The sequence below is a fragment of the Pipistrellus hanaki genome, assembly GCF_964339955.1.
Source record: "Pipistrellus hanaki genome assembly, chromosome: 16".
NCBI classification, from domain to species: domain Eukaryota; kingdom Metazoa; phylum Chordata; class Mammalia; order Chiroptera; family Vespertilionidae; genus Pipistrellus; species Pipistrellus hanaki.
Window position 1 is genome coordinate 3448908 of NC_140518.1, and position 14342 is coordinate 3463249.

The window sequence follows — 14342 nt, forward strand, 5'->3', positions numbered from 1 at the left end:
ACACTTGCATGGAACTCGTGAGCGAAGTGGTAGATAAGTGACAACCAGAGGAAGCAGGCCCCACGCAGAGGAGGAAGAGGAGGAGGAGGAGGAAGAGGAGGAGGAGAAGGAAGAGGAGGAGGAGGGTTTACGCTGGTGGAAGGCACTTGGTCTGGGAGGGCAGTGGGCCTCCGAGAAGGGGCTGGGGCAGTTGGGAAAGGATTTACAGCGGAAATATCTCAACGCATCCTGCACAAGCTGCACCACTCCCGCTCCTCGCTCCTCTGGTTCCTGCTGAGAGCAGCCAGCACAGCGAGCAGAGACGCCCCTTCGCTGCCCAGGGAGGGTTCAGGCCACTCACACTCACGACCAGCGAGAGGTGTGGAGAGGCCCATGACCCTTGCTGACCTCTCTGAGTGGGGTCGCGGCTTCTGGGGCAGCGGTCGCCAGCGGGTGGTCCGTGAGGTCCGAGAGGTTGGAACCGCCGAGGGGGCAGCCGTTGACCTCCGCGCTGCCCTGTGCCTCTGGCTGCGTCTTGCTCCGGGAGAGAGAGCAGGAGCCAGTGGCTGTCCCTGGGCCCTGGGGAGTCTGCGCGGTTATTTCCAGACTCAGACGAAACAGCAAACGGGCCCTGGAAGTTGCTGAGGCAGAGTCCTCCTGGCGCCCTGAGCGGCACGGATGCCCCGTCACTGTATGACCTCCAGGCATCCGACCTCAGGGGCGTCTGTGAGCTCCGGGGAGCCTGGCCGGCCTGGGTTGGGTGGGTCCCAGGCTGCACCATCGTCCGCTCCGGGTCTCTCCCTCTGCTGGGCCGGGATCCAGAGCTGTTCTCCTCGGGGCCAGTGGGGAGGGGCTCCTTGGTATCTGGGGGCCCCTAGTGTCTGTTCCTGGGCTCCCCATGCTGCTGCCAGTGTCAGATAGGGCTGCCTCTCTGCTGTGAGCTGCTCAACGCAGCCACAGATGCCCCCCCCCCCCCCAATCCCTCAGCCTCCCGGGGCAAAAGGACAAGAGGTTGAGGTTGTCCCTGAGGCCACCTGAGAGAAGCTGAATTGCTTTCTGAGAGAATTGTGACTCCTTCTGGTCTCCATCCTTCTCTATCCCCCCACCCCCAACACACACACACACACACCTCTTCCCCGCCCCTGGAGGCTCTTGCTTAGAGAGCGGGGGCTAAAGACCTGTGTTCCCTGGCTGCGCCCCAAGGTAAGCGGGAGCTGGTGCTAAACAGCAGCCTGCTTCTCCAAACGCACCGCCTCGGCCGGAGACAAGAACCCTATGTTTGGGGGGAATAAGTGTGCGTTTCTCTGCAAGCCAGGTGCTCGCTGACAGCAGATGGATGGTGGCCCGGGCCAGCTGAGTCAGCCCGACCGCGGAGCGGGCAGGCGGCGAGAACCGGGCAGGGCGGGAGCCGGCGGGGAGTGAAGCGCAGGCCTCGGCCCAGGCCCGTCAGCACCTTGTGCACCTCGGTTCAGGTGGGCGGCCAAGTAGCGTGTGTGTGTGTGTGTGTGTGTGTGTGTGTGTGACCAAGGGGAGGCTAAGCAGCAGCAGCACGCAGGCCCCACGTGTGGAATGGCCCCAACGCCTCAGAAACGGGTTTCTTACTCAGATCACACTCAGCGCAGCGTCCGTGACGGCTCAGTGGCTCTCCTCCACGCGGTGACGCAGGGATTCACGACTCTGCCGTCCCCAGGGTCCCGTGGTCGCCTAAACCCAGGGGCAGCAGAGGAAGGGAACTGTGGGGGAGGCACAGGCCCTGCTGCTCTCGCACCCCAGCACCCCCGCCCCTGTTCTCAGCCTCCTCAGCTTCTTGCCTCTCCCCGCCTCACCCCCCTGGCAGGGCAGGGCAGGCCTGGGCACAGTGATTTCAGCACTTGGCTGCTCCCCGGGCATTCCCTGGCTCACCTCCTGGCCACCCAGACGGTGCCAGCCCAGAGAGGTGGCCCTAGCTTCGCCCCCACAGATGGCCCACCACGGGGGAGGGTGGCGGGGGGCAGGGGGAGGAGTGGAGGCTCTGCCCACTGTGCCTCCCACCGTCGCCTCTGGCCTGGCCTCTGCACCCACCTCCTCACCGCAGCCTCGGCCTGCCTGTCGACCCCCGGTTTCTATGAGCTCCGTCTGCCCTTAACATGCTCCCGGCACTTTCTCTAACATGTCTAACTCCTTTCAGAGCTGTTCCTTGTGGCAAGGCCAGGTGGGGCTCGCTCCCCTCCCCTCCCTCCCCCCCCCCCCCCCCCCCGCCCCCGCACCTGGGCCGTCTCCCCTCCAGTGACTCAGGAATGCAGGTGCCCACAGCAGAAACCACTAAAAATGTTTTCTTAGCTGCAGGCCTCTGCCCCGGGCTCCTGGGAGCAGATCTACCCTTTGTGCACCCCCCCAACCCCCCTCCCGGCTGGCCCCCCCTCGGCCTCCGGTCTCCCGCCTGTCTGGGCAGCGCACAGCTCCATCCAAAGCTCCTTTGTGAAGCCACATGCAGGCCCCGAGGCCTTTCCCTTCCTCCGGGACCCCCCGGAAGGCCACACATGGGGTCCGCTGCAGGCAGCAGGGGTGCGAGGGAAGGGCCAGGCAGCCCTCCATTCCCGGGGCCCAGAGGAGCCTGCCGAGCCGCTGCCTGGGCCGTGTGTGTGGACGGGGTGTCAGCCCTGCTCGGAGCTCCAAAGCTGAGAGGAGAGTCCCTCGCGGGCCCGACGGCGCGTCCATATGTGCACCCAGCACCCATGTCCTGGGGCCTGCATGGAGCGGCCGTTCGTCAGGCACTGAGCGGGTGCCGGGAATCCCATGGCTCCCCCACAGCTTGGCCGGAGCAGGGTCGGGGTGACGTGGGGAAAGCCAGGGCTGGGGGGACGGGAGCCACGGCCGTGAGGGCTGCCCTGTGGGGAGTCAGGACTTCCTCCTGGGGCAGGGGGACGCCCTGGGTGGCTTCATGCAGGGTCAGGGTAGGGCTGTCAGAGAGGAGGGGACAAGCCCGGAGGAGAGAGGCGGTGGGGTGAGGTGGGGTGGGGTGGGGTGGGGGGCGGTGGGGTGAGGTGGAACCCGCTGCAGGAATCCTGGAGGTGACCGAGGCCCCTGGACCAGGGCTCCCTCCTCTCAATCAACCACCGTTGAGTCCACAAGGAGAACTACCTGTGCCCTCTGCCTATCTGATCTGGCGCCGCAGCTCTGCCCCAGGACAGGCTGCCTGTGAGACCCATCTCCTGTGCGTGTTCTCATCCTCACTCCTCCCTCTGGCCACTGAACGGGCCACTGCCCCCCCTTCCTCCCAGACATCTTCCTCCCAGCACCCTCCTTCCTCCCAGCACCCTCCTTCCCCCCAGCCCCCTCCGGCCCTGCTGGCTCTCCCACTCCTCTGCCCGCCCAGCCACACTCCGCTTCTTGTTCCCCGAGTTTTCCCCAGGACCCCGCCCTCCGCTGGGCACCTTTTGGGAGAAAAGAAGGAAGAGAGGGGGGAGGGATGGAGACTCCAAAGGCCTGAAGCCACTTGGAGGCCCTGCCCACCCGCCTCCCTGCAGCGCGCCTCAGCCAGGTCTGTGACGGGAGTGGGAGGGTTAGGGGGCAGACATGGGCCGTCACCTCCCTAGAGCCCGGACTCCACAGGTCCAGCCTGTGCCACGTGAGCGGGTGGACCCGTGGTCCCGGCTCTGGGTGCGAGGTCTCTATCAGGTGTGATCAGGCCTCCCCTTCCTGAGCCCTGGGGGTGTTTACTCACAGGAAGCAGGACCAAGCCCTGGGGAAGGTCCACAGTTACTCAGTGGCTCCTTCTCAGGATGACCGGCCGCCTGAGGTCAGAGGGGACTGACTCGCACCCGCTTTCTGAAATGATTTCTCCTGTTTCTTTCCTGGAGCAGGAGCCCTGAGCCCATCGGAGTGGGTAACCCGGACCGGCCTGAGCCCTGGCCGCTCCTGGGTGGCAGGAATGTGGACACAATAGGGAGCGTTGGGTTAGGTCAGGGCCTCATGTCACCATCACCGTCACCGTCACCGTCACCGTCACCGTCACCGTCACCGCTGCGGAGCGCAGGCCCTGGGGCCAGTACAGGACACACCTGCAGCCCTGCGGGCGGTTCTCCCCACACGGAAAACCCCTCTTCCCGCATAATGGGACCTGAGCATGGAGTTGCTGGTGAGGACGGGGATGGGGGTCATGGGGCCACCTTAGAACCCCGCCTTCCTCCCCTCGGCTGCACCCAGGCCAGCTCCTGGGCGGAGGTGTCCTCTGCCTCAACAAGGCTGGACCAGAACGCCCAATCCCTGGGTTATACCAGCGAGTGAGTGGGGTAGATAGCCCCAAGGACTGCTCCCCTCTGGGGGCGAGTTCCCTCTGGGCCCCACTGGCCCAGACCCAGACTATCTCAGCCGGTGGTCTCAGCTTCCAACCAGGGAGCAGAGGTGGGGCAGGGAGGAGGAAGGAGGGAGCACAGAGGGGGTGGCAGGGAGGAGGAAGCACAGAGGTGGGGCAGGGAGGAGGGAGGAGGGAGCATAGAGGGGGTGTCAGGGAGGAGGGAGCAGGGAGCACAGAGGGGGTGGCAGGGAGGAGGGAGCAGGGAGCACAGAGGTGGTGGCAGGGAGGAGGGAGGAAGGAGCACAGGGGTCACGGGAGGGATCCTGCACTCACTCGCTTTTTGCATTTCCACCTGGTTCCCCTCACAGTGAGCATAAACCCTAACATTCACCCATTTAATAGATTTCTTGTCAGCAGGAGCTGGAGGCCCAGGGTGCAGGGCAGGAGCCTCACCTTCAGAAGAGCGGGGGGGGGGGGGGGGGGGAGGAGGGGGGAGGGGGGAGTAAAGTGGGGGGTAGGGGGCTCAGCTCAGTGGGCCACCTCTTGGTTCCTGGTCTGCTTGCCTGAACGCTGGGTGACTCACAGGTCACTCCGAGAGGCTGAATGCACAGGGGGTGGCGGCTGAACTCTGCCAAAGCTGGCCCGGGAAGTGCCTGTTACCTGTGGCTCCCACAGGTCGGAGGTCAGACCTCCATGACGAACACCTGGTCCAGGAGGCCCGGGTAACCCGGAAGCAGTTGGCCCCAGGTGGCCTGGGTGGATCATTAAGACAGCTCCCTAATCCTGCATTGCTTCCAGCCTGGGCCAGGCAGGGGTGGCCACATCTGCTCCTCTGACCCGTCTAACCAGCCCCACAGACGCCCCAAACCTGGTGTCCCCCACAAACTCCCGAGGCCTCCCCTTGGTTCTTCCAGAAAGCTCCGCTCCCGCCGGTGGTCAGTGCCGGTGATGCTGGCTGCTGACCCCTTGCCCAGCTGTGACTTGTCCTCACTGGGGCGGCCTTCGCTTACCCCCACCCGGGGGTCCCGGGGCCGGGAGCTGGGGAGCCCAGAGCTGGGCAGCCCTGTGAGGGAGGGGGATTCGGGGTGCAAGGCCCGTGGCCCAGGGGAAGCAGCGGAGCCATGCCCACAGGTGGTGGCAGGCTGCCCTCACGCCATTCCTGGTGAACCCCGTGCCCCGCTCTGCTCCCCACAACCCACGCGCGTCCCTGGAAGACTGCGCACTCCGTCCTTCTCCCTCTCGGGGCCTCCCAGGCCCCTCTGGAACCCCCCTTCCTTAGAGCCAACTCACACGTGCCCTCCGCCGGCATCCCGCCCCCTCCCGCCCCGCCCGCCCCACCCTCCTGCGAGAGGAGTGGCCATCAGAGGCCCGTGCCAGGCATCTTGGCATTGCTCTCCTCCTGCCTGCCCTGCCGGCTAAATATACATCTAGGAGGAGTCCGGGAAGAGCCGCAGCTCCCTTAACCCCTTCCCCTCTGGCAGCGGGCAGACGGGCTGGATGGGAGAGGCTGGCATCGGAGCCCCTGGCAGCCCCAGCTCCTCATGCCGGGCCAGGAGGATGGGGTTCTGGGGTTCCCCTCGGGGGGAGGGTCAGCGGGGAGACCAGCTGTCCCCTCCCCACGCCCGCCCGGGCGGTGGAAGCGCAGGCAGAGGCGGACAGGTGGGCTCTGTGGTTCCAGTCCGGGGCCAGCCACAGGCTAAGCGAGGCCCTAGCCCAGGTTCTCCAGAAGGAACTCAGGGAAGTGAGTGAGTGCCGGCAGGTGGCCCCCTCGTCCCAGGCACCCCTTCCAGCTCCCTTACTAGTAAATAGAGGGGTGAAGGCCAGAGCGGGCCTGAGACGGAGGAGGTGGGAGTCTCTGAGAAGTGCCCTCTACCTTCCCGTCTTCTTCCCCAAACGGCCAGGACTGGGCAGCCATCCCTCCACCAGGCTTCAGGCTGCAGGTTGGCAAGGTCAGGGGAGAGCCATGGGGATGGGGGGCGCGGGAGACATGGGGGGGGCAGGCAAAAGGCTGTCCCACTGTGACCAGAGGGAGAAGCTCCGGGGCAGTGCAGGCGTGGGTGACCCCGGCCCTGGGTCCCCACTCTGCCCGTGACTCACTGGGGTTTGCAGTCTCCCTCCCTCGCCTTCCTGGCCCCTTTCCCTCCATCCCTGCTGTGCAGGCCGCTGCCAAGGCCCCAGCTCCCTCCGAGGGCAGGGTGCCCAGGTGGCTGCCATGACCAGGACCCGCTGGCCAGGGGCCGGGTCAGGTGGAACTGGGCTGGAGGGGGGCGAGGGGGACCCCAAGGCACTGACCCAGGCTCCCGGGGCTCAGAGCCCAGACCGGCCAAGCTCCCTTAGCAGAGCCTGAGGCCAGGGGAGGGGCGGCCGGACCTGCCTGGGAGGGAAGAGGGAGGAGGGAGGAGGGAGGAGGGCGGAGGGAAGGGGGAGGGGAAGGAGGGCCATGAAAGGGCCCTTCACACTGTGCCACGCTCGCGGGGAAACCTTTCCAACCGCCAGCATGATCTGCGAGCTACAGCTGCAGCCTGGCAGATGGACGTGGCTTCGTGGCTTCAGGGCGGAGGAGGGTGACAAGGCGGACAGCTGAGCCCTCCCACCGGCTGCTCCCCGCTGGCCATGGGCCCCAGGGCGGACAGTTTCTTTGCCGTAACTTGGAGCTTCCCAGTCCCGTCTGTCCGTCCTGCAGCGCCCCCTGCTGTCTGAGGCGGTAGCGACAGGCAAAAGGCAGAGTCTGCCTCACTGAGCTGCTCAGGCTGCCCCACACAGAGGCGGAAGGGCTGGGTGTACAGGGGGTGAGGGGGTGCCAAGTTTCCCTGGACCAGTGGTCGGCAAACTCATTCGTCAACAGAGCCAAATATCAACAGGACAACGATTGAAATTTCTTTTGGGAGCCAATTTTTTTTTTTCAAACTTAAACTTTTTCTAACACCACTTCTTCAAAATAGACTCGCCCAGGCTGTGGTATTTTGTGGAAGAGCCACACTCAAGGGGCCAAAGAGCTGCATATATATATATGTGTGTGTGTGTGTGTGTGTGTGTAATTTAAAAATACATACAAAAACCTAAAGACACAGACTGACTCTAATCTTGCTACACCCACTACAAAGAAGAGAAGGTGAGCCCTGGTCCGTGCAGCTCACGTGGTTGAGCATTGTTCTGTGCGCTGAAAGTATGCTGGTTCGATTCCCAGTCAGGGCATGTGCCAGGGCTGGGCTTGATCCCAGGTGGGAGGCACACAGGAAGCAGCTGATCGATGTTTCTGTCTCTCCCTCTCCCTTCCTCCCTTAAAAAAAAAAAAATCAATAACAGCATATTTAAAGAAATAAACAATAAATGAAAACATATTTTTAAAAATACACACACAGATATGGAGACCAGAAAACAACTTGTCGCCCTAACTGGTTTGGCTCAGTGGATAAGAGTGTCGGCCTGCGGACTGAGAGGTCCCAAGTTTGATTCCGGTCAGGGGCGTGTACCTTGGTTGCAGACACATCCCCAGTGGGGGGTGTGCAAGAGACAGCTGATCGATGTTTCTCTCTCATCGATGTTTCTAGCTTCCTGTCCCTTTCCCTTCCTCTCCGTAAAAAAAAAAAAAAAAAAAAAAAAAAAAAAATCAATAAAATATCTTTAAAAAAACATACTTGTCAACCACCTTCCAAACCAGCGCACATCTCATCTACCCTTGGGAGGACATGAGAGATGCCTGGACAGTAACTGCCCCCCAGTGTTCACAAAGACGGAGTGATGGAACAGTCCGTCCGCGGACGGATGGGACAGTGGCTGACAGACTGGCCTGGGCCGTGGGCGGGATCGGTAAGAAGGAGGGACTTCAGGCAGGATCCTGTTACCCGAGCATTTCAGCGGATGGGCTGGAGGAGAGGGGGACCCGGAGCCTCCTTCGCTGGAGCCATTGGGAGTTTAATGATAAAAACGCAGAGGAACAAGAGCCATTTTCTTTTTTTTCTTTTTAAATATATTTTGTTGATTTTGTACAGAGATGAAGGGAGAGAGAGAGTTAGAAACATCGATGAGAGAGAGTCATCGATCAGCTGCCTCTTGCACACCCCGTACTGGGGATATGCCCGCAACCAAGGTACATGCCCTTGTCTGGAATCGAACCCGGGACCCTTCAGTCCCCAAGCCAACGCTCTATCCATTGAGCCAAACCGGTCTCGGCAAGAACCGTTTTCATAATACTTTCCATTTACGTACATGCCGGGGACACACTTTTCACACTCAGTGATGGAACAGTCGTGAATGATCTCTCCCATTCACTACTAACGGGTTTTCCAGAAGGTTACAAAGGAACTGTCAACCTGATGCCACTTACTAGGAAAGCAGGTTATCGGTGTCCCAATCGGACGGGCCCAAGGCCGATGTCTGTAAAACGGTGACAACACTCAGGTCACAGGTGAGGCCGCTTTAACATGAACACCCGGCTCCCGCGGCTCCAAGCCCCACCTGGGCAGGACTCCGCCAGCTCCGCGGAGCCTCCCCGCCTGTCCCGGGAGTCCCCGGTTTCACCAGGAGCCGGCGTGAGAATCTCCATCTCCGTGAGCACCGCTCACCTGCCCGCTGAGAGGCACCCGTCACTGCCCCATCCGTAGCTGCCTTCATGACGAGGGTCTCCCCTATCCGGACGCCTCTCCTTCAGGGTCCTGCGGGGGTGATGCAGGGTGGGACGGCGGTCCCTCCCCGCCTGTGTCCCATCTGGTTCTGCACCACAAGGCACCTTCCTTCCCAGACAGAGCCTCCTCCTGGAGGGCTGGACGCCGGGCGAGGCTGCGGGTGGCCGTCCCCATCGCCCTCAGGGGTGCCTGCCGTGCACCTCCTCCTCCTCATGCACCATCTCTGCCCACAGCACGTCTGTGTGCCCGGGGGCCCTCTGGCCCTCAGTCTACGCGGGGTCAGTCGAGACCAGGCGGTGGCGGAAATGGAGGACTTACAGCATCTCAACGCTCCTCTGAACGCCCGGGACCAGACGTGTCTCAGAACTGGGGGGTTTTCAGGACGGAGACAGGTCCAGGGTGGCTACCCCAGGTGTTAGGTCTGGATCCCAGTGGCCGATCATCGCCTCCTGGCGGCCAGGATGGGTTTTGCCACCGGATGGGTCAGGGGCAAACTTGGGGAAAGCGCTCTGGTTTTGAGAGCGTGCTGGGTTCTAGAATGGCGGCTGAAGGGCTGGGCCTGCCTTCTCCCCCTGCTGGGAGCCACGTCCTTTCCTGGTGGGTCCTGGGGGGGGGGGGGGGGGAGAGAAAGGGGGAGAAGCCGAGCATCGATTGTGTGCTGACTTAGGCCCGGCGGACAGCTGGCTCTCTCGCCTAAGTGACCCCATTAAGGGGTTGGGTGCTGGCGGGGGCCCGGCCTGCAGCTCCTGCGCAGGGGAAAGGTCAGCTCAGCCTGACCGGGAAGCAGAAAGCAGCCGCCTAATGTGTTTACCCAGCGCGGGAGCAGGTGGGAGGTCCATCTGCCAGGCTCTCCCAGCTGCGGCTCCGGGAGCGGGGGCCCTGGAGAGGCAGGCAGGGCCCCCGGGGCCCCGCAGGGTCGGTCTGGGGTCGGGGGAGCCGGCTCCTCCCTCCCCGCGGCGGAGAGAGGCCTGTTCTCGAAGTGGAGTGGGCCAGGGCGGGAGTCCTCCCTTCCTGCTGTCCCACCCGGCCCCTGGGCTGAGAGGGCATTTCCTTCTCCCACAGTCACGGCAACAATGCCACGGCCCCCCCAGGAAGCCGCTCTGCTCCGGGGAGGGGTGGAGTGGAGTCAAACCAGAATGGCTGGAGCCCGAGGGGCTGCATCTCCTTAGAGCCCGGGCATCTGCCTTCAGGCACCCCCTCCCCCCAGCCCCTCCCAGCGCTCCACCCCCACATTCGGTTCCTCAGCCCAGGAATCCCAGAGGTACCTGTCCTCTCACGGAAGCCAGGGAAGTGGCCAATTTAGGGAACTGGGGCCCCAGGAAATGAGGTGGGAGCCCGGCGGGCGTGGCTCAGTCGTCGAGCATCGACCCATGAACCAGGAGGTCAGGGTTCGATTCCTGGTCAGGGCACTTGCCTGGGTTGCAGGCTCGATCCCCGGTGCAGGGCATGCAGGAGGAAGCCGATCCAGGATTCTCTCTCATCACTGATGTTTCTCTCTCCCCCTCTCCCTTCCTCTCTGAAATCAATAAATGGGGTGGGCTGGAAACAAGTCATATTCATCCATCCTTTCATCACCCATCCATCTAGCATTGATCAATTCATTCATTCATTCATTCATTCAACCAGCATTACTGTTGCCTTCCTACTGTGCCAGGTGAAATGTCCCTCCTTACGCAATGCCCACAGCAGCTGGCACTGTTAGCCTGTGCCTGGCAGAGCCCTCTCCTTGTTCCAGGAAATGGGAATTGCTGGAAAAGCAATGCCAGCCTTGGGTAAACTGTCCTCCCCTCGACTTGGGGGGCTGTTTCCAAAGGAAGGACCCCCTTCCCTCTGCCCCCAGATTGCAAAGTAGGGCATGGATGAAACTTTGTGGGCACAACCACCAAGGCCCAGTGTCCACTGGCCCCAAGCCACACCCCCTCCCCCAAGCTCGCAGACGGGGCTTCTCTACAACCCCGCCCCTTCGGGGGGTCCCGTGGCCCCTCTCTACAACCCCGCCCCTTCGGGGGGTCCCGGAGGCTTCAGCACCGGCTCTGCCGCGGCGCCCTCCGGCTGCGGCCCCAGGACGCAGGGCAGGTGGGTGTCGTGGACGACCTCCCGGATGGTGGCCCGGAAGGTCTTGCTGACGAAGCAGTAGAGGCCGAAGTTGGCCACCGTGTGGAGCATGGCGACCATGTTGGCCACGTCCAAGGCCAGGTGCACGCGCCAGTCGCGGTGCACGGGGGCCACGTACAGGTGGTAGAGCACCACGCAGATGCGAGGCGCCCAGAGGCCGGCGAAGAGCGCCGTCAGGCCCAGCAGGATGGCCGTGCTCTTGCCCACGCGGGGCCGCCGCCCGCCCCGCCGCCGCCGTAGCCGCCAGATGATGGCCGAGTTGGTGACCAGGAAGATGGCGCCGGGCACGAAGTAGACGGTGAGGCAGTGCGCCCACTTGAGGACCTCGTCCAGCGTGCTGGGGGGGCCCGGGTCCCGCCACACGTCCAGCCACCAGTAGAAGGGGATGCCGGTGAGCAGGGCGGCGCCCAGGACCAGGCCGATGTCGCGGCGGGCCCGGCCAGGGGAGGCGGCCGCGCGGTGGTGCAGCGGGCGGCACAGGGCGCTGTACCGGTCGAACGTGAGCAGGACGGCGATCCACACGGAGGCGTGGACGGCGGCGAACTCCAGGATGTGGATGGTGTGGGCCACGGCCCGGGGCACCTCGCGGGCCAGCACGGCGCCCTGCAGGAGGAAGCCGCCGAACACGATGACCACCTGCGTGATGATGTCCGAGGCCGTGAGCGCCAGCAGGTAGTAGTACGCCGGCTTCCTGGTCCGGGCGGCGAGGCGGGCCAGGGCCACTGTGGTCAGGAGGTTGACTGGCGGCAGCCGGGCCACGGAGGGGTGAGGTCAAAGGGGAGAGGTCAGAGGGGAGAGGTCAGAGGGGAGAGGTCGGAGGGGAGAGGTTGGAGGGAAGAGGTCGGAGGCGTTAGGAGGGCCACTCGGACCTGGCTCTCCCCACCTGCTTGTTCTGGCTTCTTGTCCTCTTTCCAGACTCTTCTGAAAACTCCTTTTCTCAGGAGGCTGGCCAGGTCAGCCCTGTCTGTCCACCCACACTTACCCCCTCCCCGCACCTCCCTTCCTTCCCCCTCTCCCCAGCCACTGACTTCCCCCTGGACAGGCAGGGACGGGCAATTCCCAAGGCCTGGACCACCTGGCCTTCCTGCACCCGCCCTGCCCCCACCCAGCTCTGCTCCCCGCAAGTGGTGGGCGGGACTCGGAGTTTGGCCGAATCCTGCAAGACTCAGTTGTTCTAGGAGGGTGCTCACTGCTGGGATGGGGGGGGTAAGTGGGGGTTGTCTGCTCTGGTGAATCCCGGGGTTTAGCTTGAGTACCCCAACTTCCGGCCCCTCACTTTTACTCCCCACTAAGCATTGCTCCTCAGAGACCCAGATCACCCGCCCCCGCCCCCCGAAAGACAAGGGGAGCCTCGTGGCTCTGTGATCCTGGGTCTCAGGGGTCAGCATAGAGAGTTGGCTCCCATCAAAGGAGCACCCCAATTTCTGGGCATCCCCCCCAGAACCCCACACCCCAGCTCCCCACTCACCAGGCAGCCCCAGGCTCAGCAGCACGCTGTAGTAGATCACAGGGATGACCCCGGCCACACACGGGGACCTCTCCGAGGTCGCTGGCCAATCGCCTTCAAGCTCCGGGCTCGGCCCACTGCCATTGGGTGTGGGCAGCATGGCCACTAGTGGCCGGCTGGCTAGGAGGGGCGGAAGGGCGTGGGGTTAGAGTACTTGGTCTCTTTCCAGCCTGGCCTGCGAGCAGCCCCACCCTGACCCTGACCCTGACCCTGAGGTCTCTGTGCACCCTGCTGTGTGCAGACCCCCAGAGCAGGCCCAGCCGAAAGACAGCCCTCACTGCCGAGCCCGCCCGCCCGCCCTCCGCGGCCTGGCTCCCCCGGTGACCGGAGGAAGCCCTCGGTGGCACGTCGGGCTGCCACGGAGACCATTTCCCCACCACGCTGCTCCGGTGGGTCCTCAGCCTGGAGAGCAGGAGGGGGCACGCGTGAACAGGCATGCTCCCCGGCCTTGCTCCGGGCAGGCTGAGCCGGAGGGTCCGCCGAGGGCCGGGAGTGGCTGTGATTGCTTAAGTGTCCCGGCGACCGTGACCGAGGGTGACCGCAGCAGCCGCCTGGCTCCACTCGGCAGCCCCCTTCTCCGAGGAGAGACCGGACCCGGCTCCCCTCTCTCTCCGCTCAAGAGCGACCTTCCCGCCAAAGCCAGTTCGGCTCAGTGGATAGAGCGTCGGCCTGCGGACTGAAGGGTCCCGGGTTCGATTCCGGTCAAGGGCATGTATGTACCTTGGTTGCGGGCACATCCCGGGTGGGAGGTGTGCAGGAGGCAGCTGCTCGATGTCTCTCCCACATCGACGTTTCTATCTGTCCCTCTCCCTTCCTCTCTGTGAAAAATCAATAATAAAAATATAGTATTTTAAAAAAAGAAAAGAAAAGAACGGCCTTCTCCTGGTGAGCACCTGGGAGCTGCAGTGGCCCCGGCTTTCCAATGGGGAAACCGAGTCCAGAGGTAAGGTGACCGCCCTGGGCCCCTCAGCCCCACTTTGGGTCTTTAGGCTTCACCTTCTAGTTGTGATTTCCTGCTGAAGCTGCCCCTCCCGCAGCCCCTGCTAAACCTGGTCTCTCCCCCATCCCTCCCTCCCTCTCCCCCTCCCCCCGCCACCCCCACAGGTTATTCCCCTCCAGCTCCCAGCCCGGCCTCCGGGTTCGGCACCTGCCCTTTCAGCCGCATCTCCCTGCCCACCCAGGCCTGGACCCTTTACCTGTCTCCTGCTCCTTGAGCCTCGGGCTCCGGGGTCCTGGATTCGAGGTCGCCCTGTGGCTTTCCCCGGGAGGCCCCGCAGGCCCCTCCCGGCATCGCCAGCTCTCCCCGCAGCTGTTCGCTCGGGATTTTTCCAGCCGCACTGAGCCCTCAGGCGGAGAGGTAGGACAGGGGAGGAGGGAGGAGGAGGAAGGAAAGGGTGGGGCTGAGCCTGGGGGAAGAAGCCTGTAGAGCTAAGTGTGGCCTGGAGCAAACCTGAATCCCTGAGGGCGCCGAGGCGGGGCCGGGGGCACCGCTGGGAGGGAGACCGTGGGGGAGGGCAGGGGCTTGCTCCCTGACACCCAGGGACCCTGCCTGGGCTCCGCGGGGGCTGGCACACCCCGCGGGGCGGACTTTGGGGAGAAGCGGAGGGTTTGGGGAACTGACTCTACCAGCGTGCAAGAGTGGAGGCAGGTCTGCAGGGAGGGCAGGTCTGCAGGGAGGGCTGGGGGAGCCGTGCTGGGAGGGAGAGGGAGGTCACTGCGGGCCACCCCAGGCCTGGAGAGAAGCCCTGGGCTTGGAGGACTCTTGTCCTGCAGCTGCTGCGGGCGGTGGGACCAGAGGCGGGCACAGGGGCTGCAGGCTGGGGGCGGGGTGGGGGTGGGG

General features: G+C 63.9%; 1 protein-coding gene across 1 annotated transcript; it reads right to left on the bottom strand.

Annotated features, from left to right (window-relative positions):
- Nucleotides 1–10866: 10866 nt before the first annotated feature.
- Nucleotides 10867–13126, bottom strand: GPR142 (G protein-coupled receptor 142; the record flags this gene model as incomplete). The annotated part of the gene is made up of 2 exons (XM_084862314.1): nucleotides 12464–13126; nucleotides 10867–11735 (listed from the first exon to the last, which is right to left on the bottom strand). Exons 1-2 carry the CDS (start codon nucleotides 12600–12602, stop codon nucleotides 10867–10869), a joined length of 1008 nt encoding a protein of 335 aa, XP_084718440.1. The 5' UTR covers nucleotides 12603–13126.
- Nucleotides 13127–14342: the final 1216 nt, after the last annotated feature.